Here is a 25,006-nt window from a genome sequence, read left to right on the forward strand (position 1 = left end):
CTGGTTCCACCAGTGCCAAATACAGAGATAAAATAACCTCTCTGCTCTTACTTGAGATTCTCATTTATGCATCCCAGGATTGCATTAGCCCTTTTGGCCATCGTGTCACACTGGGAGTTCATGTTCAGGTGATTACCCATCAAGAGCCCCCAGTCCTTCTCAGAGTCCCTGCTTCCCAGGGTAGAGTCCTGCCATTGTACATATGCCCAACACATTTACACGTGGTTTGCCTGGGACCAGTGTACAAAGTGATCCAGATCACTTGCTATCAGTGACATATCCTCTGCATTATTCGAAAGTGGAAGGCAGCTTGGGTAAAAGTGATCATGAAATGGTGGAGTTCATGAATCTAAGGAATGGTAAGAGGGAGAACAGCACAATAAAGACAATGGATTTCAAGAAGGCAACTTTAACAAATTCAAGGAGTTGGTAGGTAAGATCCCATGGGAAGCAAGTCTATGGAGAAAAACAATAAAAGACAGTTGGCAGTTTTTCAGAGACATTAACTACCCTACTATGTAGGAAAGATAGGAAGTCTGGCAAGAGACCAACCTGGCTTAACCAGGAGATCTTCAATGAATGGAAACTCAAAAAAGTGTCCTACAAAAAGTGGAAACTAGGTCAAATTACGAAGGATGAATATAAACAAATAACACAAGTGCGTAGGGACAAAATTAGAAAGGCCAAGGCACAAAACGAGAGCAAACTAGCTAGGGACGTAAAGAGTAACAAGAAAACATTCTAAAAATACAATAGAAGCAAGAGGAAGACCAAGGACGGGGTAGGTCCGTTACTCAATGTGGGAGGAAAGACAATAACAGGAAAAGTGGAAATGGCAGAAGGGCTTAGTGACTTCTTTGTTTCCGTTTTCACCACGAAGGTTGGTGGTGATTGGACGTCTAACGTAGTGAATGCCGGTGAAAATGAGGTAGGATCAGAAGAGGCTAAAACAGGGAAAGAACAAGTTAAAAATTACTTGGACAAATTAGATGAAATGCATCCTAGAATACTCAAGGAGCTGACTGAGGAGATATCTGAGCCATTAGCAATTATCTTTGAAAAGTCATGGAAGACAGGAGAGATTCCAGAAGACTGGAAAAGGGCAAATGCAGTGCCCATCGATAAAAAGGGAAATAAGGACAACCTGGGGAATTACAGACCAATCAGCTTAACTTCTATACCTGGAAAGATAATGGAGCAAATCATTAAGCAATCAATCAATTTGCAACCATCTAGAAGATAATGAGGTGATAAGTTAACAGTCAGCATGGATTTGTCAAGAACAAATCATGTCAAACCAACCTGATAGCTTTCTCTGACAGGGTAACAAGCCTTGTGGATAGGGGGCAAGCGGTAGATGTGGTATATCTTGACTTTAGTAAAGCTTTTGATACTGTCTGGCATGACCTTCTCATAAATAAACTAGGGAAATGCAACCTAGATGGCGCTACTATAAGGTGGGTGCAAAAGTGGTTGGAAAACTGTTCCCAGGGAGTCATTATCCGTGGTTCACAGTCATGCTGGAAGAAAATAATGAGTGGGATCCTGCAGGGATCAGTTCTGGGTCCAGTTCTGTTCAATATCTTCATCAGTGATTTAGATAATGCCTTACAGAGTACACTTATAAAGTTTGCAGACTATACCAAGCTGGGAAGGGTTGCAAGTGCTTTGGAGGACAGGATTAAAATTCAAAATGATCTGGACAAACAGGAGAAATGGTCTGAAGTAAATAGGATGAAATTCAATCAGGACAAATGCAAAGTACTGTATTTAGGAAGGAACAATCAGTTGCACACATACAAAATGGGCAATGACTGCCTAGGAAGGAGTACTGCGGAAAGGGATCTGGGGGTCATAGTAGACCACAAGCTAAATATGAGTCAACGGTGTGATGCTGTTGCAAAAAAAGCAAACATCATTCTGGGATGCACTAACAGGAGTGTTGTAAGCAAGACAAGAGAAGTAATTCTTCTGCTCTACTCCACTCTGGTTAGACCTCAGCTGGAGTATTGTGTCCAGTTCTGGGCGCCACATTTCAGGAAAGACGTGGACAAATTGGAGAAAGTCCAGAGAAGAGCAACAAAAATGATGAAAGGTCTAGAAAACATGAGCTATGAGGGAAGATGGAAAAAATTGGGTTTGTTTAGTCTAGAAAAGAGAGAGAGAAAGGGAACCTGATAACAGTTTTCAAGTATGTAAAAGGTTGTTACAAGGAGGAGGAAGAAAAATTGTTTTTCTTAATCTCTGAGGATAGGACAAGAAGCAATGGGCTTAAATTGTAGCAAGGCCGGTTTAGGTTGGACATTAGGAAAAAACTTCCTAACTGTCAGGGTGGTTAAGCACTGGAATAAATTGCCTAGGGAGGTTGTGGAATCTCCATCGCTGGAGATTTTTAAGAGCAGGTTGGACAAACACCTCTCAGGGATGGTTTAGATAATACTTAGTCCTGCCATGAGTGCAGGGACTGGACCAGATGACCTCTCGAGGTCCCTTCCAGTTCTATGACTCTATGATGTACCTGCCCCCAATTTTTTGTGTCATCTGCAAATTTTATAATTTTGTTTTCTTCCAGGTCACTGATAAAAGTTAAATTGTGTAGGGCCAAGAACCAGGCCCCGCAGGGCCCCAATAGAAACACACATGCTCAGTGATGATTCCTCATTTACAATTACTGTTTGAGACTTTAACAGTCTTTAATCCACTGAATATGGGCCAGGCTGAATTTATATTGTTCTAGTTTCTTATTCAAAATCTTGTGCAGTACCAAATCAAGTGCCACACAGAAGTCTAAGTATATTACATCAACACTATTACTTTTATCAACCACACTTCAGGTAATTAATTATTGGAACAACTTACCAAGAGCTCTGGTGGATTCTCCATCACTGGAAATTTTTAAATCAAGATTCAATGTTTTCTAAAAGCTCTGCTCTAGTTCAAACCGGAATTACTTCAGGGCAGTCTTATGGCCTATGCTATACAGGAGGTCAGACTCATGATCACAGTGGTCCCTTCTGGCCTTAGAATCTGTGCTCCATACCAGCCATTCTATTATGCTGTCCAGGATTGAAGTCAGGCTGACAGGCCTATAATTACCTGGGTCATCCCACTGATCCTTTTAAAATAATGGCACAATGTTAGCTTTCTGGCAGTCCTCTGGAGCTTCCCTGTGTTCCAACAGTTATTGAAAATCAACATTAGCAGGCCAGCGAGCTCCTCAGCCAGCTCTTTTAAAACTCTTGAATGAAAATTATCTGGACCTGCTGATTTTAAAATGTCTAGCTTTAGTAGCTGCTGTTTCACATCCTCCTGAGATACTAGTGGAATAGAAAGAGTGTCATCATCATATGATACGACTACATCATCAGTTATTTTCCCAAATACAGAATAGAAATATTTATTGAACACGTATGCCTCATCTGCATTATTACTGACTATTCTATCACTTCTATCTAATAATGGAGCAATAGCATTGTTAGGCTTCATTTTGTTCCTAATATACTTTAAAGAACCTCCTTCTTATTGTCCTTAATTCTGCTGGCCATAGATTTTTCCTTTTGTCTTGTTGCTTCCCTTATCAATGTTCTGAAAATCCCAGCTTATACATAAAAACAACGAGGAGTCCAGTGGCACCTAAAGACTAACAGATTTATTTGGGCATAAGCTTTCATGGGTAAAACACCTCTCTTCTTCAGATGCAATCCTAGCTTATATATATAATATTTAGAGCCATTTTCACTTCTCCTCTAAGCCAGGTTGTTTTTTTAACCACTGTAGCTGACTTTCTGGATTGTGGCTTTTTGGGCATCTAGTAAAATCAGAGAGTCATAGAAACATAGGGCTGGAAGGGACCTCGAGAGGTCACCTTCTTAAACAATTCCCAGTGATTATTTACATTTTTCTGTTTAAGTCTCTCAGTTGATTTGGCTCCAATTGGTTTTCAGCTTTCTATAAGGGGCCCTTTTAAAGCACCAAGTAGACATGTGACTGGTTTGGACTTTACTTTGTTTGCACATAACAAGTGCAATCAAGTCATGGTCACTTCTACCTAAAATGTCACCAATTTTTAATTCTGTGATCAGTGTCTCTGTCACAACAAGGTCTAACATGGAATCCCCCCCTGGGGCATACAGCTCATTTTGAGTTAGGAAATTGCCATCTAGAATATTTAGTCATTCCAAGGATGTTTTAATCTGGGCAGCATGAGACCCCCAGCGTGTGTCACTCAGGGTCAAGCCTCCCCACCCTCTACCCACGCAACTTTTCCCCTACACATTGCCAACAGGAGTGCAAGGAGCTGCTCATCCTGCTCCCTGTGGAATTTGGCTGGGACACCCACCAGTGCATCAGCCTGTGCTTTGTTTTTTAGAACAGAAGATGGGAGTTGACTTACCAAGTGTGAGGTCAGTCTAACGAGACAATTCAATTAGCAGGAGGATACCAAGGGAGGAAAAATAACTTTTGTAGTGGCCCATTTCAAACAGTTGACAAGAAGGTGTGAGTAACAGTAGGGGAAATCAGTATGGGGGGAATTAGGTTTAGGTTTTGTAATGACACAACCACTCTTGGTCTTTATTCAGGCCTAATGTGATGGTGCCCAGTTTGCAAATTAATTCCAGTTCTGCAGTTTCTCATTGGAATCTGTTTTTGAAGTTTTTTTGCTGAAGAATTGCCACTGTTAGGTCTGTTATTGAGTGACCAGGGAGACTGAAGTGTTTTCCTACTGGTTTAAAAGGCTAGCAAAGGAGGTGCTGGCGTCGTCATGAATAGGTTGGAATATGAACGAGAGGCTGCTAGACCACTCTCTAACACCACATTCTACAGGCCCTTGCCCTCTGACCCCACTGAGGGTTACCAAATAAAATAGAACTAGAAGGGACCTTGAAAGATCATTGAGTCCCTTGCCTTCATAGCAGGACCAGGTACTGTCCCTGACTGATTTTGCCCCAGGTCCCTAATGGCCTTTTCAAGGATTGAACTTACAACGCTGGCTTTGGGGGAGGGCAATGCTCAAACCACTGAGCTATCCCTCCTCCCCTAAGAAACTACATCACCTGCTCAAGAAACTCCCTAAAGAAGCACAGGAACACATCTACACTGACACACACCTCTAGAGCCCTGACCGGGGGGATTCTACCTGCTACCCAAAATCCATAAACCTGGGAATCCTGGACGCCCCATCATCTCAGGTATTGGCACCCTGACAGCAGGATTGTCTGGCTATGTAGACTCTTTCCTCAGGCCCTACGCTACCAGCACTCCCAGCTATCTTTGAGACACCACTGACTTCCTGAGGAAACTACAATCCTTCGGTGATCTTCCTGAAAACACCATCCTGGCCACTATGGATGTGGAAGCCCTCTACAACGACATTCCACACACAGATGGACTACAAGCCGTTAGGAACAGTATCCCTGATAATATCATGGCTAACCTGGTGGCTGAACTTTGTGACTTTGTCCTTGTCATGGAGTCACCGGGCGATGCTCTGGAACTGCTCCCCACCAAGCCAGGCAGGACTTTGGGGAGCCTCCTCTCCCTTGGAGCAGACTTGTTCAGGGCAAGAAGCTCCCACGGCTTCACCTCCTGGGTCTCTCCTTGGAGCATTCAGCATCCTCTGCCCCTCCGGGCACTTCCCACAGCGAGCCCACCTCAGTGGGGTCCTGGGGAAGCCACTGGGTCCTGCACCCCCACTTCGCAGTCAGACATGACTCTCAGCCAGCCAGTAACACAGAGGTTTATTCAATGACAGGAACAGGGTCTAAAACAGAGCTTGTAGGTACAGAGAACCGGACCCCTCGGCCGGGTCCATTCTGGGGGTCAGTGAGCCAGACCCCCACGTCTGCCCTCAGCCAGCTCCAGACTAACAACCCCTCCCAGCCCCTCCTCTCTGCTCAGCCCCTTTCCCAGGTCAGGAGGTCACCTGATCCCTTTGTCTCCAACACCTTCAGCTGGCACCTTTGCAGAGGAGGGGCCCAGGCCATCAGTTGCTAGGAGACAGAGTGTCAGGCATTTAGATGCACTGGCCCTTGCTCTGCCAGATACTTAAGAACTGCCATGGGGACACTGAGGCACCAACACAGTATTCAGAGAAAACATTTAGAACATTCCCAGTTCGTTACAGTCCTCACCCACAACTATTTCACATTTGGGGACAATATATACCTTCAAGTCAATGGCACTGCTATGGGTACCCACATGGCCCAACACTATGCCAACATCTTTACGGCTGACTTAGAACAACGCTTCCTTAGCTCTCGTTCCCTAATGCCCCTACTCTACTTGCGCTACATTGATGACATCTTCATCATCAAGCAGCAAAGAGTCCTGTGGCACCTTATAGACTAACAGACGTTTTGGAGCATGAGCTTTCGTGGATGAATACCCACTTCGTCAGATGCATGTGATGAAGATGCATCTGACGAAGTGGGTATTCATCCACGAAAGCTCATGCTCCAAAACGTCTGTTAGTCTATAAGGTACCACAGGACTCTTTGCTGCTTTTACAGATCCAGACTAACACGGCTACCCCTCTGATATCTTCATCATCTGGACTCATGGAAAAGAAGCCCTTGAGGAATTCCACCAGGATTTCAATAATTTCCACCCCACCATCAATCTCAGCCTAGACCAGTCCACACAAGAGATCCTCTTCCTGGACACTACTGTGCTAATAAGAGATGGTCACATAAACATCACCCTATACCGGAAACCCACTGACCGCTATACTTACCTGCATGCCTCCAGCTTCCATCCAGGACACACTACACGATCTATTGTCTACAGCCAAGCTGTAAGATACAACTGCATTTGCTCCAATCCCTCAGACAGAGACAAACACCTGCAAGATCTCTATCAAGCATTCTTACAACTACAATACCCACCTGGGGAAGTGAAGAAACAGATTGACAGAGCCAGAAGGGTACCCAGAAGGCAGCTACTACAGGACAGGCCCAACAAAGAAAATAACAGAACGCCACTAGCCATCACCTTCAGCCCCCAACTAAAACCTCTCCAGCACATCATCAAGGATCTACAACCTATCCTGAAAGATGATCCCTCACTCTCCCAGATATTGGGAGACAGGCCTGTCCTTGCTCACAGACAGCCCCCCAACCTGAAGCAAATACTCACCAGCAACTACACATCACGCAACAAAAACATCAACCCAGGAACCAAACTCTGCAACAAACCCCGGTGCCAACTCTGTCCACATATCTTTTCAAGGGACACCATCATAGGACCTAGCCAGCACAATCTACCGAGTAACCAAAAGCACCACCTGGTCTTTCCTCACTGATCCCCCATCTACTGCATGGCCAGACCACCCCCTGCTTATCTTACAAAGGGCAGCAGGCTCCTGTCACCTTCCTGTACAGCAGCAAGACCTCAGCCCAGGCCCCTCCCGAAAGAGCACTCTGTTAACCGCTGGCTGGCAAGGTGGGATTGCAAGTCCCAGGGGTGCAACTAGTAGCAATGGAGTAAATCAGAGCAAAGATCAATAAAACGTTTTCCCTCCAGTGATCTCTCTCAGTGTGAGCAGAGCTGGCAAGCCCAGGTCCCGAATCCCCAGCCTCACCTGCTCCTGATGGGCCCCTCCAGCTAATCTCAGCTCCCGGATAATGAAGCTGCAGCAGAAGAGAGCTGATGGGGAGGACGTGTGTGTGTGACTAGGAGCTTTCTGATGGAACAGGAAGGGAATGAGGACAAGAGACGCTGTGGCCAGGGAGGATGAGGGCAGAACAACAAAGCGCAAAGAGGGGAGTGCGCTGGACAGACCAAGGGACAGAGGGCAAAGGGGCTGAGCATGTGGACACTGCAGGGACGGAGCTATAGAAACCCCTCAGACAGATGGACAAAGACCCACAGCACCCGTGCCAGTGAACTGGGATCCACTCACCTGTCACTGTGATGTTGTAGAAGACGGAGTCGCCGCCCGTGTCACACACAAACTCCCCCGTGTCCTGCGGGTGGGCCGAGGGGATGACGAGCCTGTGATGGGGCCCCTCACGCTCCAGAAGCAGGTGCTCGTCCTCCTCCACCTCCACCCCGTCCTTGTACCACTGCACCAGGGCGTCGGCACGGGACAGCTCGCACACCAGCACTACACGCTCCGAGGCCAGGTAGGTGTGCGCGGCATCCTCGTTAGAGCTGACGATCCTCACGGGCGGCTCTGGGCAGGGAGACAGGACGGGCTTAGCAGAGAGGCCAGCTGCCCCGCCCATTCCTCAGGACTGGGAGGTTATTGCTCATTATTACAAGAGGCTTCCAGTGCCCATCAACTGAGGGGAACCGGAGCACACTTGGGTCAGCTGTGCTCTGTCTAGTGGGGCTGGGGGGCTCCCGCAGCTGGGTGTGAGCATCTCGCACCATGCCTGAGTGGCTAGCGAGAGTTCACCATGTGGGTAGTTGTGTGCAGTCCCTGCCACACGCTAAGCACGGCTGAGTGTCATAGTTACTGCACGGGCACTACTTGGAGAGTTGTGTAAAATGTAGAATACGATGCTCCAGACCTGCTGGAGATGCAGCAAGTCACCTGCAGTGGCTGGGGATCAGCTAACTCGGTCAAGAGTGAGAACAACTGACAACTTTCATCCCAGCCCAGCCCTGGGTTACAGGCTGGGCCAGACACAGGCTGAGCATTTACAAAGACAAAAGAGTTGCAGGAAAAGCTTGTGAATGGGGGACCCTCGGACTAAGCTGAAGCCAGTGAAACGCCTGGCTCATGGAAAGCGACAAACGGTTTGGGGCTGTGTATGAGGAGACAAGGCACAAGAATTCCTATCCAGAGGAGGTACCCTGCCAGCAGACGAGTCTCAGGAAAGGCAGATCCCAGCTCAGTGGATGGGCCCATGCTGGACGGACCAGGTCTGATTGCAGGCTGTGTTTTTCTTTCCCTTGTAACCTGATGTTTCCAAATCCTTTTACATGCTTGTACGTGAATTTTTATCTCAAGCTCTGTTAAATAATCTTCTGTTTGGATTTATTATAGAAATGACTAAGGGTATGTCTACACTGCAGTTAGACACCCCTGGCTGGCCCAGGCCAGCTCCCTCGGGCAGCCAGGCTCAGGCTAAGGGGCTGTTTCACTGCAGTGTAGATTTCCCAGCTCGGCCTGGAGCCCAGGATCTAGGACCCTGCGAGGTAGGAAGATACCAGAGCCGGGACATCTACACCATAAGGGAACAGCCCCAGCTGCCCGAGCCCCACTGCCTGAGTCAGCTAGCACAGGCCAGCTGTGGGGTTTTCTCTTTGCAGTGCGGATGTAACCTTACAGCACATCTACAGCGCAAAAAAAACCCTCGACAGCAGGTCTCAGAGCCTGGGTCACCTGACTTGTGGGACTCCCGCTACGGGGCTAAAAGGAGCAGTGTGCACATTCCCGCTTGGGCTCAAGCTAGACTCTGAAACCTGGCAGGGGGGTCCAGAACCCAGCTCCAGCCTGAGCAGGAACAGCCAGGCTGCTACTCACAGCCATGTAGCACGAGCCCCAGTGACCCAGGGTCTGAGATTCCCTGCACAGGATTTTGTTTGGGTTTCTTTGCACTGTAAACAGACCCTAAGTGCTTTGCAATAAGGGGCCAGTGCTGAAGGGAGGTGAAGCCAGTAACCTGAGGTGCACTGCAGGTGTCTACATGACAGCAGAGTGGGGCGCCCTGCCGGTGTCCAGACAAGTAACTGGGTGCTCCGTGTAACAAGGTGGGTAGGTAAGTCACTAGCCTGTATCCCAGAGTGAAGCACATGTGCTGCCAGCGGCCAGCAGCCTTGGGAGATCGTTCCCCATGGGATCCACCTTGGACAGTGTCACAGGGCAGCCGCCCGTCACTTGGCCTCTGCTTACCACCCAGCAGGGGTGGCAGAGCCCCTGGGCTCACATGGCCATAGGCCTCCCCCAGGGCCATGGACAGAACCTACCGCAACAGCTCCAGAGGGTTTGATTTCAGTGGCCAGTGGAGCCTGTGAAGGCCAGAGAAGGCAGGTCTCTGGGGGAGAGGCAGTGAGGAAGGGAGGCTGAGGGAGGGGTAGATGGGGCAGGAGGGGAGAAAGGGGTCGGAGGGCCACACATCTGCCCTGGGCCTGCTGGGATGTGATGGGACGTCTCCAGCTCTAATGCCCTGAGCCCATGTCTGTTAAGAACCTGCAGGAGGGGCAGAGGCACCGGGCTCCTGTGGGCCACCCCCAGCTCACCGCTCACGGTCACAGTGAAGCTCAGCGCATCCTCGCCCACGTCACACGTGTACGTCCCGGAGTCTGAGGGGCGGGCAGAGCGGATAAACAGCCTCCTGGCGCAGCCCTCTGCCTGCAGGGCCACGACGTTGTCCGAGGGCACAGTCTCCCCGTCCTTGAGCCAGCGCACAGGGGTGTCGGGCGTGGAGACCTCGCACTCCAGGAGCAGCGGCAGCCCTGCCAGGAGCTCCCGAAGGCGCTGGGCCTCGGGCACCGGGGCGATCCGCACCTGCGGGGCTGAGAGAATCACCCTGAATGAGCAGAGAGTGGAGGCAAGTCCTCGTTGTCAGAAGGCAGCCAGGACAATGCGCCATGCAGATTGTCTGCAGGATCAGGCTCTGCAGGCCAGCGCATGCTGCCAGGCACCCCACGCAGGCCAGCTCCCTGCTGCTCAGCCCATTCCACCACAGGCCAGGCTGCCAGATGGCCAGGACCTGCTCTCTCCTGCATCCCTCAGCGGAGCAGCCCCTGGAGATTACAGTTCCCAGCATGTAATGCTCCACGCCCTACCCTGGAGCACAGCCTGCTGCAGACATGGGGCTCGCTCTCTCTGTGGCATCTTACCAGGCTGCACCTTCACACTGGAGCCCAGGGCAGATTGCTCCCAGATCCAGCAGGACAGGTGAGAACCTGCTGCCACCCCAGGGAGCCCAGCGCAGCCTCTCCCTGGCTGAACCAGCGTCCCTTCCTTTGGGCTCAGCGCAGGGAGACACCCTGGGCCTGAGCAAGCAGCACACGCTCTGGGGGAAGGGAGAGGGCTCCCCCAGGCCAGGGCAGCAACAGGAGCTATGTCAGAGGCCTGTAGGTGCTGAAAAGGCTGCAGTGAAGGAAGGGGGCCTGGGGCAATGCAGGGAAAAGCTTCAGGATCCTAACAGCCTGAGAGGAAAGGCCCCGAGAGGCAGCCCGTGTTATGGTGCTGGCTCTGGCACTCAGAGAGAACCAAAGTCCTGCCCCTTGTGGCATTTAACAATTCCAGGACCCTTTCCCTGTGAGTTGGGGCACTATCCCTGTGTCCTAGCCAAATGTCTCCAAAACAGCTGCCACCACCCAGGCCAGAGGGGGCTGTATTACATTGCTGGGTGGAGTGGTCCCTGCCTATCCCTCCCCAACCTCCCGCGGGCTGGGAGGATTATTTGGCCTTTGCCAAGGACTTTGAGCTGCTGGGAGGGCAGGCGTGTGTGAAGGGCAGGCCCTTGTTGTAACTCTTGTGTTTATGCCGCCTGGTTCATCCCCTCAGCTCAGTGCTCTCAGCTGGTAGCCCAGGAGGGTGGTCTGGAGCCTGGGTGTAGTGTCCCCTGCCCCCGGTTTGGGGGCTGATCCACAGCTGCAGAGCACGTACCTTGCACCTGCAGAGTGGCGGAGTCCCGCACGCCACTGGACACAAACGTGACCTTGGCCCCGCTCTCCGCCAGCGGCACACTGTGGAGCAGCAGAGAGTGCTCCATCCCGCTGTGCTTTATGCAGCAGCGCTGGCCTTCCTCTTCCTCCTTCAGCTTCGCCCCGTTCAGGAACCAGCTCCCCGCCACGGAGGCCGAGAGCTCCAGGGAGAACTGGGCATCCTGGCCTGCCTGCACCTGCACGTCCTTCAGGGCTCTCCGCACGCAGGCTACAGGGACTAAAGCACAGTGCAGGGTCCTCAGCGGGAGACAGGCAACAGCTTGGGCAGAGCTCTGGCCCCCTTCTTGGATATGGCTGCCCTTCAGCCACTGGCCATGGGACACATTACCCACGTCCCCTCACCCCTCTGAGCTGGCCACTAGCACGCCAGGTGCGGGACCAGGGGGCTGCCCTCCAGTTATGGGCCAGCTCCCCAGGGCAAGTGCCCTTCAGCTGGTGGGCCTGTGACCCTGTTCCATTCTGTGTTGGGAGGAAGAGGGCACTGTACCGGCGCTGGACTCAGCCAATCAGTGCCCTGCACAAGGCAATGCAGGTGTAATTCGCAGGATCTTGGCACCCAGCCATGTCTGGCAGGGCTCAGGGAGCAGGGCCTGGAGGAAGTGAGCTCAGGAAGGGAACGGGCTGCAGAGGGCTGTGGTACATACCGAGGTGCACAGAGCCAGGGAATTCCACGGGCCTGCTCCGCCCGTACTTGTTGACGGCACAGATCCGGAAGCAGTAGTCTGCCTCGGCAGGCACGCTATCCCCGAGCACCTCCACCATGCTGGCCAGGTCCGTGGTAAGGCACTGCACCCACTCGGCCGTGCTGGCCTCCTGCCGCTCCAGGACGTAGCTGCTGGGGGGGGTCCTGTGCGCATCAGGCCCGGGGCACCACGTCAGGAGGGCAGCGTTGCTGCGGTCCGTGCTCATCTCGGCAGCCACAGGCGCGCTCGGGGGAACACGCTTTGCACCTAACACAAACCCCACATCCGGTTAGCTCCTTGCTCTGAAATGTCGACTGAGTGGGTGAAAAACCAGATGAGACATGGAGCCTTCCCCTCTGGGGGATTCCAGCCGCGATTCCCAGTTCAGGGGCCGCCTGGTGTCAGGGGACCAGGAATGGGATACAACACCTTCCCCTCTGGGGGCACCAGCTCCAACCCAGCTCCAGGGGATGGATACGCTGCTCTGGACACCTGGATTATTCAAATACTCCTGCATCAGCTTTATAAAAATGTTCTATACAGGCTAGAGTGCTCCTGGCTCAATGGGTGAGCTAAGATGTTTCAAGCAGGAACTAAAATCACCAATACAAATCCCTTGTGCAGGTAACACGGCTGTGAATGTCACCCCGGGAACTTTGCATAGACTGGTTTGACTTGGTTCACGAGGCGAGGGAAATAAAGAACCTTCTAGTGTACAGAATGACCCCCCTATTCCCGACATAGGGAGAGACATCACTCCCACTCAATCCAGGAACTGACATGAAACCGGGACCAGGGGGCCAGGCCTTGCAGGAAGGAGCTGAAGTAGTCGAGACCTAGCAGGGTTTGCATGTGGCAGATAAAGGACTGCAGGGCAAAACAGACCTGCATTAGCAGCTGTTTATTGCTTTATGCTTTTGTTCTGAACAAAGAGCACTTGGTTTCATGAGTGCTGGCTGGTCCCTGGTTAACCCCAGATTGCTGGTGCTAAACTGACGTCAGACCTGCTGACAGAATCACCATATATTGCAGGATTCTGCAGCCGAAGGGAGGCTAGAGACTGGAGTGGGGTGCCCTCAAGAAGGCCACAAAGAGCCCAGAAGTGCAGATAACTCAGGACAGTGACACGGGGCCATGCTTCACTAGGGACCACCAGCTCCAATCTGGCTGTTGGGCATAGGTGTGACGCTGCCAGGCCAGGTGCCAGCTCATGCCAACGCCCCCATCTCTCAGCTGGACACTGACAGATACACAGCTGGAATCTGTCTGGCTCACTTGTGGGGTAATAGTGGTAAAACAGGGATCAGCATTGCAAGGAAGTGTTTGCACTACTGAAAGCTTGTGAGCTGCTGCTTGCATTAATCTCCCCTGCGCTATGTGTATTCCATATTGCAATGCATTATTGGAGCGGGTGTATTGTGACCCTCTGGGACTGTGTGAGTTGCTGTGCAGAAGAGAGACATTAGTGAGCGAGTTCCTCTTCTACAGAAATTGTTCTGTGCCTCCCGAAAGAGGAGACCCGGCAGTACCAGACAGGCTAGGGGTGGTTCTTGCAACTGGAAACACCCTACATCTGGAGTGAGAAACTGTCAGCAAAATGCTGCGCTGCTCCCTGTGATGATGAGTCGTGTCAGTGGACGTCTCCCATCAGCTGAGTCCGCAGCTGGCGGCGGGGGGACCCCAAACCGAAGGAACAAGGTATCTCTGTGCTGCTTGGACTCTAGGTATCACCGTGTTTCTAAGCATAAGCAGGAGATCCCCAGCTGCTCAGCCTGGGTTAGCCCCAAAGGACACATAGAGCTGGCTGATTATAGAAACCTACGTCACCTTTTGAAACCTAAGACCGTAAGTCATTTGTGTGTCTGTGTGCACTCCGTTCAGCCTTGTAAATAACTCTCTTTTTCTTTTTCTACTTAATAAACCCTCCAACAGTTACTCTAGGACTGGCTGCAAGCATTGTCTTCAGTGTGAGACTAAAGCACAAGTGACCTGGGGTAAGTGATGGGTCCTTTGGGACTGGGAGTAACCTGAATATTGCTGTGATCTTTGGTTTAAGAGGCTGCCTGCCGCAGAGCTAGGCTCACCTGGTGACGAGACAGGCCGGCGCACCAAGACTGGCTGAGACTCCATGTTAAGGCTGGTAAAGTGCCTGAGGAGTTTGCACTAGGCTCAGGAGGTTGGTGAAATTCAAGTTTGGAGCTCACAACCAACATGGGGTTTGTGCCCTGGTTTGTAGCCGTCTGCCCTGAGGTTGGTGTTCACGCTTGTGCATCACCACTGGGAACATCATGCTAGTTTCATAGATGTCATTGGGTCTAAGGCCAGAAGGGACCAGATCACCTATCACAGGCCCTTCATTTTTACCCAGATACCCCTATATTAAACCCAAAGATCTGAGTTAGACTCAAGCATTTTGGCCCTCAGGAGCCTGAGCTGTGGCTACAGGCAGCAAACAGGTGCCACCGGCGGCCCAAGCCCCGCAGTGGCGGGGGACTGATTAGGGAGAAGTGCCCAGGTGATCTCAGCAGGTGAGCCACAGCCCAAGCTACAGAGGAAGGCGAAAAGCCCCAAGGTCCCTAATGGGGACACTGGCTCTAGTCCAGCCCTAGAGCAGAGGGACCCTGACCCACAGACCAATGGGCTCCATGCTCCAGTGCAGTGCCACCCCCATGCTGGGGCTCTCACATTTGATGCGAAGCTGGGCTGACGTCTGCGACTCCCCCACGCTGAAGGAGATGACCCCAGCATCCTCCCGTGTCACATGTACCAGGACCAGCAGGTGGGTTTTGCCGAAGCTCTTCAGCACAGTGCATGGTGTCTCCCGCAGCTCCAGCCCATTCCGGCTCCAGCGGATTCCCTCCATGGCATCCCGGGTCTCCACACAGAAGGCAGCATTCTCCCCCTCCATGACGTCCAGCTTCCGCGGGAGCCGCTTCACGATCGTCCCTGGGAGAGTGTCCAGGAATGGCCCAGAGTCACATGGGGCTGCAGTGCTGGGAGGGACATGGGGAGCCTGGGGCCCGAGAGTGCAGGAGCAGGAAATTCAGCAGCAAGAAAAGGGGGTGTCGGGAATGGGGCTGGCTTGAAGGGGGCAGGAATGGACAGGCTGGGAGCTGGGGCAGAGCACTATGGGGCAGGTTGGGCAGCTGGGGCAGGCGTTGGCTGGGTGGGGAAGGGACAAGGCAGGGGAAAGGCAGGACCAAGGAAGGGAACCAGTGACAGGCTGGGTGCGAAGTACAGCAGAGCAGGGTCAGGGCAGTGAGAAGCAGGACCAGGCAGGGCAGCAGGCAACAGGCTGGGAGCCAGGAACAAGGCAGCAGGGACAGGGCAGGAGAAAGGCAGGACTGGACAGGGACAGGGCAGCAGGAGGCAGGACCAGGCAGGGCAGGGGGCTGCAGCAGCAAGTGGCACAGGGAAGACGGTCTCCATGCCCATCTGTTCAGGCTCCGTGCACCCCAGGCCTGTCCCTCTCACCTCTGACGGAGACCTCAGCAATGCTGCGCCCTTTGTCCTTCATCTCACAGAGGTAGATGCCGTCGTCGTCAGCGCAGGCGTCGCGGATGGTCAGGCGTCGCACCAGGCCCTGCTCCTCAATCACGTACTTGTGGCTTGGCTGCAGCTGCTTGTCCTCCAGGTACCAGGCGGTGGGGATGGTCTCCAAGGGCACCTTGCACTCCAGCACGGCATCCTCACATTCCTGCACCTCCACATCCTCCAGCTGCACCTGGAACCGCACCCGGGGCTCTGGTGCCGAGCAAGAGAGAGACAGGAACTGCAGAGAGCATGCGGGGCCAGGACAGGCAAGGGCCACCACCAGAACAAGCCCAGGGCCCGCAGCAGCTGCTTCAGAGGAAAGCAAAACCCCCATAACACACCCAGCCTGCCCAGTCCCCTGGGCGCCCCGCTCAGGAGTCAGCCTGGCCCAGCCCCTGCCCAGAGCCGTCTGTTCCAGGGAGGGGGCAGCTGAAAGCTCTCCATTCCCAGTGGGCTATTTTGAGAGGTGGCAGGCGACACAGGGGGTGGCACTTGCTATGTTCGGCACTCAGTCCCCTGCTGTCAGCTCTTCATGCTGTCTCCAGCCCCCCCTGCAGAGACACCGCTGCTCCAAACGCCCTGGGCCCCCTCGCCTCCAAAGGGCTGAGCCCCCCAGACAGGCCCCCACGCCCTGGGCCCCTCTCGCCTCCAAAGGGCTGGGCCCCCGGGCAGGCCCCTGCGCCCTGGGCCCCCTCACCTCCAAAGGGCTGGGTCCCCGGGCAGGCCCCTGCACCCTGGGCCCCCCTCACCTCCAAAGGGCTGGGCCCCCGCGCATCTCCAGTCAGGCAAGGGTGTCTGTGGGTTTGATTAGCATGACACTTTCCAAGCCCCAGTGCAGAATGACAGGCACTGCCAGAGTCGCAGGGAAGCTCCTTCCATGGTGGCTGGGTAGCCGGCTGCCTGGAGGGGTTAAACCTAGCAAATCCTGCATCGCGGCAGGGGCACAGCCTACCTGACCCTTGCAGTCCCGTTGAACCCCATGATGCTAAGAAATACAAACCCTCCAGGCATAGTTCAAGGGAGGCACAAACCAGCCCATCCTGCCAGTGCCTTCGTGGTGGCTGCCTTGTCACCCAGCACAATGGGCCCTGAGCCCCACTGGGAACCCAGCTGCTCCAACAACACACATGTAACGTGAGCGTGAGGCTGGGTCTACACTGGGAAATGAGGTCGGCAGAAATCATCGCTCAGGGGGCTGAAAAATCCATACCGCTGATCAACACAGTTCTACGGACCTCAGCCCTGGTGTAGACAGTGCTAGGTCGCTGTCAGCTGGAGAACCTCTCCCGTCGCGTTTTATGTGTCGCCAGCCCTTAGACAATGGGTGGGGTGAGGGAGGTGGCATCTGGGGCTGTGGCAAAGCATGTGTCACTGCCGCACCCTTAAGAGCTGGAAGACGTGGAGTGGGAGCAGATGCAGCCTGCGCCCAGGAGGGAGCCAGGGCTGGCTGGGGCCCACCCGCTGGGCAGGCTGGAAGGTGGGACTGTTGGCTGGGCAGTAAAGGTTGCTGCAGTTCAATTAACGACTGGTGGGATTCGGGAGCCATAATGAAGGGGAAGTGGCGATGGGGTGATTTCGCGGAAGAAGCCAATGTCTCCCGAAGGCCAGCCCTGTGCCTCGAGCTCTCTTCATCTCCAGGGCTGGCAGCAGTGCCACCCTCATCATCCAGGGCCACATGGCACAGGGAACATGGTGTTTAATGCCGACCTCGCCTCCCCCTCCCCTGTCCTGCCCAAACCCAATCCTGGACCGGATCCACAGGGCACAGCAAGGCCAGGGGCAGGAGACCACAGGCTGTTTGTGCCTCAGTTTCCCTGTGTGCTGCGTGTGTAACGAGGGGGTGGCGGGGGGGGTTGTTGCAGAGAACCAGGTGTGACCTCACCTGCAGCCCGGACCTTGGATAAAAGGCCTGGAGATTGGGGACAAAGTGACTGGTGACCAGGAGACCCAGCCCAGCTTGGTGGCCAGCGGAACACAAAGGGCTGAGGAGGGAGGTTCCAGCCGGGGTGGGAACAAAGGAGGGAAGAGAGGAGCCCAGGTGACCTGTTTACCTGGGGCTGCAGACAATGGACAGGGGAGGAGCCGTAGGGGGATGCTCAGCTGGAAGGAGGGGGTGGCTGGACTGGGCAGGGAGCAGCCAGAGCCGCCCCACCCCTCCCCTCCGAGGCTGGGTGAGCTGGAGGGTTGCTAGGCCCAAGGGCCCAGAGAGTTTCCTGTGCTGGGTTCAGATGCTCACAGGGCCGGCTCTACTGTTTTCGGCGCCCCAAGCAGCACGCCGAATTGTCACTACGGACGGCGGGGGCAGTCTGTGCGCCGTTAGGGCGGCTCGCATGTTCCGTGGCAGCAGCAATTCGGCGGCAGTTCAGCCGGAAGACAGAAGCTGCGCTGCCGTGGACAGCTGAACATAGAAGCTGCCACCGAATTGCCACTGCCACGGAAACGCGCCTGCTGCCCTAACAGCACAGGGACTGCCCCCGCCGTCCGGCGGCAATTCAGCGCGCTGCTTGAGGGCAAAAACACACGGACTGCCGTTTCTTGCAGATTGCCGCCCAAGCACCTGCTTGGGATGCTGGTGCCTGGAGCCGGCCCTGGACACTCAATAAACCCTCCTGTTTTATGCTGGCTGAGAGTCACTCCGGTCTCGAGATCGGGGAGGGGGGCACTATTCCCTCTGGGAGTGGAGACCCCAAGAGCCCATGGGGCGTGGACTCCCTGAGGGGGCCTATGAGAGGTGCGGTTCCAGGAGGCGGGGGAGCCCACGACTTAACTCCTGAGAGCGAGTGGACCCCCAAGAAGGGTTGTCACACTGAAGGGGGCTCCTCCCAGGGACCATATGGAGCCAAGGGAGAGCACGAGTCCTGTGAGTCCCTGACACCAGGACCCTTCTGTCCTGCTCCCCTGTCTCTCTTCTCACTTGAGCCTCCGAGCCCAGACAGCAGCAGCACCAGCCGGGGTGAAGGCAGGACAGCCAGAGAGACCGGCCCTGATCCTGGCTGGCCAGAGCAGTCCTAGGTCATCGTGGCATCCCAGCCTATGTCCTAGGACTGGGGCGAGAGCCTCTCCTTCCTGTGCCCTTTCACACTGGAACTGGAGACACCCCCCCCCAACCCACCGAACAGCCTTCTGCGTCCCCAAGCCCACCCTTCTGCTTTGCAACGTCCTAACCAGAAACGCCACTGCAATGAAGCAAGAATTGGCTGTAATATATTCATGAAGCCTATGTGTGCCTCAGTTTCCCCTATGTGCAGCAGTTACCTGGGGGATAGACAGGCCTGTTGCTCTCTAGGCAGGCTAACACAAGGGTGATGGGCTCCCAGCTCTCTGGGCCTTAGGTCTCGTATCAGTGGAGCTCTGAGAAGACACTGGTGTCATGGAGTGTGGGGGAGTCAGGGCCCTGCACCCCCTAGTTCCTGCGATTCACCGGGACTCTCAGCCAGCCAGTAACACAGAAGATTTATTAGACAACAGGAACACAGTCCCAAGCAGGGCTTGTAGGTACAACCAGGACCCCTCAGTCAGGTCCATTTTGGGGGCAAATTAGACCCCAGACTTGGGGTTCCCTGCCTCTTCCCAGACAGCCCAGAACTGAAACCAAAAACCCCTCCAGCAGGCTCTCTCCCTCCTTCTCCCCCTCTCCCTTTGTCCAGTCGCCCCACCCCCCTCCTGGCTCAGGTTACAGGCTCAGGTCCCGTCCCTTCCCTAAAGTCACCCCCTGCTCTGCTCTCCCCTCCCCCATGCAGACAGCCCCAGTAAAACTAAAGGACATTCCCAGGTCAATCCACCCCGCTCCCTGCTGCATCACAAGTGGCAAATCCAACTGCACAGACATGGACCCCAGCAACCAACAACCCAGAGAGATCTGGACTCCCCACCTCTCCCAGCATCGCCCAGCTCGGGATCAAAGGGCTGGGGGAAGAGAGAGGGGAGAGTTAAGTGCACCTGGCCTGGGACAAGTCCAGAGGGATGGGGCTTTGGGCTCCGGGCTCCCCAAGAGTTCCCTGTGCTGGGTCCAGATGACTAATAACCCAGCTGTCGGCCCACACTGCCTGCATGTCCCTGCAGATGCTGGCAGATGGGGCGCCCCCCAAGATGGTACAAGTCTCCCTCGGGGTCTGTCTCAGGGGGACTCGCTGCCTGGGGCTCACGGTGGGGGGTGCAGGGGGGCTGCAGGCCCAGGGGTCCAGCCCCAGGAGGCGACGAAGCTCTCCTGAAGGGAGAGCGAGACTCCTCAGGGGCCTGGCCCACTGACAGGGCCTCCCAGAACCTGTCCCCACGCTGTGGCCGTGGCCCCGATCCTGATCCCACCATTACCACGACCACCTCCTCCAGACCACCACAGCCCACCCTACAGCCCCAGAGCCCTGGCTTCTCTGCAAACTGTCCCACTGGCAAATCAGGATCCCGTTTCCACTTCCTCTTGCTCCAGCCCCCCTGGGTAAGCCCAGCCCACCAGGGAACCACTGAGAGCGGGTCAGATTTGCCCCTCCATACACCCGGGCTAAACCATTGACCAGCAGCAGCCTGCTCTGACCCCCCTCGCCCTCTGCGGGCAAGGCCCGTGTCTCTGCCCCCCCCCCCCCCAGCCCCTACCTCTCACATGGAGCTGCACGGCACTGAGGGTCTGGCCAGCCGTGTTGGAGGCGGTGCAGACATACAGCCCCTGGTCTGGGGCCTTGCAGTACAGCACTTTCAGGATGAAGTAGCCTTCCCTGTCTTCATAAACCAGGTGCCTCCTGTCTGGTGCAACAACCTTCCCGTCCTTCTTCCACACAATCTCGGGCTTCGGCTTGCCCGTCACGTAGCAGCGGAACTTGGCGTGCTTCCCCTCGCTCACAGCAAACGCCTTGGCTTTGGGTGCGCCGGGAGCCACCTCACCATTGGGCCGGGCCGGCCAGGGTGTGGCACGCTGCCCGTGGCAGAGTCTCCTGTCACCGTGCTGATCCGGCTGCTTACTGAAATGGTTCAGGGGCCAGCAGTCTGCCAGCCCACGAGCCATGGGGTCGACCAGGAGCACAGCTGCTGCCAGGGCCTCCCCGGAGCGGTTCCGCGCCCTGCACACATAGACCCCTCCGTCCGGGGGCCGGGCGCTGAAGATCTTCAAGAAATGCCAGTCTTCCGGCTCCTTCCCCACAGAGAAATGGCTGCTCTCAAAGAGATCCGACAACTGGCGGCCATCCTTCTTCCACTGCAGCACAGGGCAAGGCTGCCCCGAGACCCTGCAGGTGAACATCACATCCTCCCCCCTGCAGACCTTCCAGGACAGAGGCTTGCTCAGAAAGACGGGGGGCACATCCTCAGGGTCTCCCTCCTGCTGCAGTTCCCCTGCCTCCACCCTGAGTGTGGCAGCAGCGTAGGTCTCCCCGATGGCATTCTTGGCCTTGCAGACATACTGCCCGCTGTCCGCTGGGGTCACCTGGGAAATCGACAGGCTGTACACGTTCCCCTCGGCCTCAACCTGGAAGCGGCCCAGCAGCGCGATTGGGGATTTGTCCTTCTCCCAGATGATGCTGGGGCGTGGGTCACCGGCGATCTGGCACTTCAGGATGGCATCAGCACCACTCTGCACTGTGAAAGTGCGGGGGTAGGCAAGGAACCGGGGGGCCCCCCCGAACACGTCCATCTCCAGACTCAGCTGGGGCACTGCAGGGCCCCGCACCAGGGGCTCAGCCAGGACAACAGCTGGACCCAGACACCTGGAGGGACAGGCAGACAGACAGCACTAGGATTCCAACTCCGCTGTAGGAGAAGGCTGTGGGGCAAGCCGAGGAATTAAACTGTAGGGACCAGGAGCCTCATGGCACTCCCTCAGGGAGCCAGCCTCCTCTCAGCAAGGCTGCGGCAGGGTCAGCCCAATGGAGAAGCAGCTCTGTGGCCTGCCTCTTTCAAAGCAGAGCCCCCTGACCCCTCCGCCCTGGGCCACGTGGGGCGCAGGCCCTGGCCAGGTGAAGTAGCTGCCCAGACCTTTGGGAGCTGGAAGCTCAGAAGAATCTTGTGCCGAGTCCTTTGGCCAAAAGAGGGCAGTCACCCTGGCCATGTTTAGTCCCTAGCCCCCTGGATTCCACCCCAGCCCCAGTGCATCAGGTTTCCCTGCAGGTCGCCAGCCCAAGCCTATTGTTAGACGGTTATTTCGGTCTCACTGGGCCCTTACCCGGGAGACTCCGCTCACTTCCTGGATCCCCTGATGGCGCAAACACAACCAGTCCACTCTGCCAGGGCAATTAGCTAGCATCAGCCTTGGGCACAGAGCCAACCAGCCTTGCTGTGGCTCGGACAGGCCAGGCTCAGGCAGTGGCAGGGACTCCCCAGGAGCCTGTGCAATGGCACATACAGTCTCCCCCCACTCCCAAAGGCCCCCTAGATCTCCTGTGCCTTGCAGGTCCCATACCTGGCACCCAGAGGCCTCCCTCTACCCTCCTGGGCCCTCACAGGACTCTGCTGCCCCGTGACGTTTCGTCACTGCTGAACGCCAGCTCAGCTGAAAATCGACATGCAGGCAAATCTGCTGACACCAGGCTGGCTCAAGGAGTGGGGAATGGGACACGGGACCCCTCCCCTCTCGGAGACAACAGCTCTGACTTGGCCCCAGGGCAGGGTACTGGCTGGCTCAGGGGTGGGGAATGGTACTCTGGGCCGTCCCCTCGAGGGCACCAGTCCCAGTCCAGCCAGTTGGCAGTGACCAATGTGTCTCCTTGAGCTCCCGTTTGGTGGCGTGTGACTTGATTTGGGGGTGGGATGCAGCAGGGGGAGGGGGGAGCCCATCCAAGGTCCTGTGGCACAGGTGTCCACATCCCAACTCTGTGGCACTAACCAGCCCCCTTCGATGGCAGCCTCGGCCCTTGGGGAGCCCAATGTCATCCTGCCCTGACTCGTCTTTGCTGGGTACTCGGCAAAGCCAGGCCTGAGCACCCGGCACCAGCCCAGCACTGAAAGGAAGCAAATACCAGCGGGGCCCCGGCCTTCCCTCTCGCACAGGAGACAGAAATGCCCTCCTGAGCCTGGGGGGCAGAAGCGCAGGGGCAGGAGGGGAAGAGACATCTCCCTCCATCCTGGGCCTGTGGGGCAGAGGAAAACAGAGACGCTCCCTTCTTGGGTGGGGCAGAGGCAGTTCCCTGTGAGGGTGTGGGGCACAGGGGGAAGTGGGCAGAGGCAGGTCCCTGTGGGGGTGTAGGGCAGAGGAGGTGAGGGGGCAGAGGCAGCTCCCTGCTGGGTGTGTGGGGCCAAGAGGGCAGAGGCAGCTCCCTGTGGGGGCATGGGGCAGAGGAGGTGAGGGGACAGAGGCAGCTCCCTGCTGGGTGTGTGGGGCCAAGAGGGCAGAGGCAGCTCCCTGTGGGGGCATGGGGCAGAGGAGGTGAGGGGGCAGAGGCAGCTCCCTGCTGGGTGTGTGGGGCCAAGAGGGCAGAGGCAGCTCCCTGTGGGGGCATGGGGCAGAGGAGGTGAGGGGACAGAGGCAGCTCCCTGCTGGGTGTGTGGGGCCAAGAGGGCAGAGGCAGCTCCCTGTGGGGGCATGGGGCAGAGGAGGTGAGGGGACAGAGGCAGCTCCCTGCTGGGTGTGTGGGGCCAAGAGGGCAGAGGCAGCTCCCTGTGGGGGCATGGGGCAGAGGAGGTGAGGGGGCAGAGGCAGCTCCCTGCTGGGTGTGTGGGGCCAAGAGGGCAGAGGCAGCTCCCTGTGGGGGCATGGGGCAGAGGAGGTGAGGGGGCAGAGGCAGCTCCCTGCTGGGTGTGTGGGGCCAAGAGGGCAGAGGCAGCTCCCTGTGGGGACATGGGGCAGAGGAGGTGAGGGGACAGAGGCAGCTCCCTTCTGGATGTGTGGGGCAGAGTGGGGAGGGGGAAGAGACAGCTCCCTGTGCGGGTGTGGGGCAGTGGGGGAAGGGGGCAGAGGCAGGTCCCTGTGCGGGTGTGGGGCAGAGAGGGTGACGGGGACAAGGGGGCAGCAATGCAACAGGACAGGGAACCACTGGCTGCTTCCCCTCCATTCCTGCAAGCTCCTGTGGGGTGGAGCCGCATTCCTGCAGCATCTGGCCTGGCTCACCCTGAGCGGCTGATAAGGGTCTGTCACTGGTGCAGCAGAATCCAGGCTGGGGGGAGGTGGCCAGGGCAGCCTGACCTCCCTGCCAGATGGACCCTCTCCACTTACCAGCCCACAGGGCGGCACCTGGGGAGACACTCCCTGAAGCCAGACTGGCAGACCAGGTGCCCGATCCCCCCATGGGCCCCTGGGGACACAGCGGCACCGTCCTTCTGGCAGCTGAGTGGCCTGCAGGGGAGAGAGGGAGTCACGCTGTGCATGGACAGTGGAATTAACCCCTCCAGTGGGGAGAGGGGCAGGCAGCCCCCCCGCTGGCACTGGGGCTGGCAGGGCTCCGGTGGGGAGAGGGGGCAGACAGCCCCCCCCGCTGGCACTGGGGCAGGCAGGGCTCCGGTGGGGAGAGGGGCAGATAGCCCCCCGCTGGCACTGGGGCAGGCAGGGCTCTGGTGGGGAGAGGGGCAGACAGCCCCCCCCCCCCCCGCTGGCACTGGGGCAGGCAGGGCTCAGGTGGGGGGGAGGGCAGACAGCTCCCCCTCCGCTGGCACTGGGGCAGGCAGGCATCTGGTGGGGAGAAGGGCAGACAGCCCCCCCGCTGGCACTGGGGAAGGCAGGGCTCCAGTGGGGAGAGGGGGCAGATTGCCCCCCGCTGGCACTGGGGCAGGCAGGGCTCAGGTGGGGAGAAGGGCAGACAGCCCCCCCCCCGCTGGCACTGGGGCAGGCAGGGCTCCGGTGGGGAGAGGGGCAGATAGCCCCCCGCTGGCACTGGGGCAGGCAGAGATCTGGTGGGGAGAAGGGCAGACAGCCCCCCCCCGCTGGCACTGGGGCAGGCAGGGCTCCGGTGGGGAGAGGGGCAGGCAGCCCCCCGCTGGCACTGGGGCTGGCAGGGCTCCGGTGGGGAGAGGGGCAGACAGCCCCCCCGCTGGCACTGGGGCAGGCAGGGCTCCGGTGGGGAGAGGGGCAGATAGCCCCCCATTGGCACTGGGGCAGGCAGGGCTCCGGTGGGGAGAGGGGCAGATAGCCCCCCCCGCTGGCACTGGGGCAGGCAGGGCTCCGGTGGGGAGAGGGGCAGATAGCCCCCCATTGGCACTGGGGCAGGCAGGGCTCCGGTGGGGAGAGGGGCAGATAGCCCCCCCCGCTG

General features: G+C 56.5%; 1 protein-coding gene across 8 annotated transcripts in view; it reads right to left on the bottom strand.

Annotated features, from left to right (window-relative positions):
• OBSL1 (obscurin like cytoskeletal adaptor 1) overlaps nucleotides 1–25,006 on the bottom strand; it is a 69,252-nt gene that overhangs the window by 34,469 nt on the left and 9,777 nt on the right. For 4 of the 8 annotated variants that reach the window (XM_030579710.1, XM_030579711.1, XM_030579707.1 and 1 more), the window contains exons 2-8: nucleotides 20,433–21,535; nucleotides 15,783–16,052; nucleotides 14,994–15,254; nucleotides 12,270–12,575; nucleotides 11,567–11,842; nucleotides 10,189–10,464; nucleotides 7,901–8,173 (exon numbers count right to left, since the gene is read on the bottom strand). In XM_030579710.1, coding sequence (XP_030435570.1) covers nucleotides 7,901–8,173; nucleotides 10,189–10,464; nucleotides 11,567–11,842; nucleotides 12,270–12,575; nucleotides 14,994–15,254; nucleotides 15,783–16,052; nucleotides 20,433–21,462 — 2,692 coding nt within the window. In that variant the 5' untranslated portion in view covers nucleotides 21,463–21,535. Of the gene's footprint in view, nucleotides 1–7,900; nucleotides 8,174–10,188; nucleotides 10,465–11,566; nucleotides 11,843–12,269; nucleotides 12,576–14,993; nucleotides 15,255–15,782; nucleotides 16,053–20,432; nucleotides 21,536–23,976; nucleotides 24,097–25,006 lie in introns of all 8 variants that reach the window. The other 4 variants (XM_030579709.1, XM_030579708.1, XM_030579704.1 and 1 more) reach the window with 2 other exon arrangements.

The sequence above is a fragment of the Gopherus evgoodei genome, chromosome 11 (assembly GCF_007399415.2).
Source record: "Gopherus evgoodei ecotype Sinaloan lineage chromosome 11, rGopEvg1_v1.p, whole genome shotgun sequence".
Classification (NCBI taxonomy): Eukaryota; Metazoa; Chordata; order Testudines; family Testudinidae; genus Gopherus; species Gopherus evgoodei.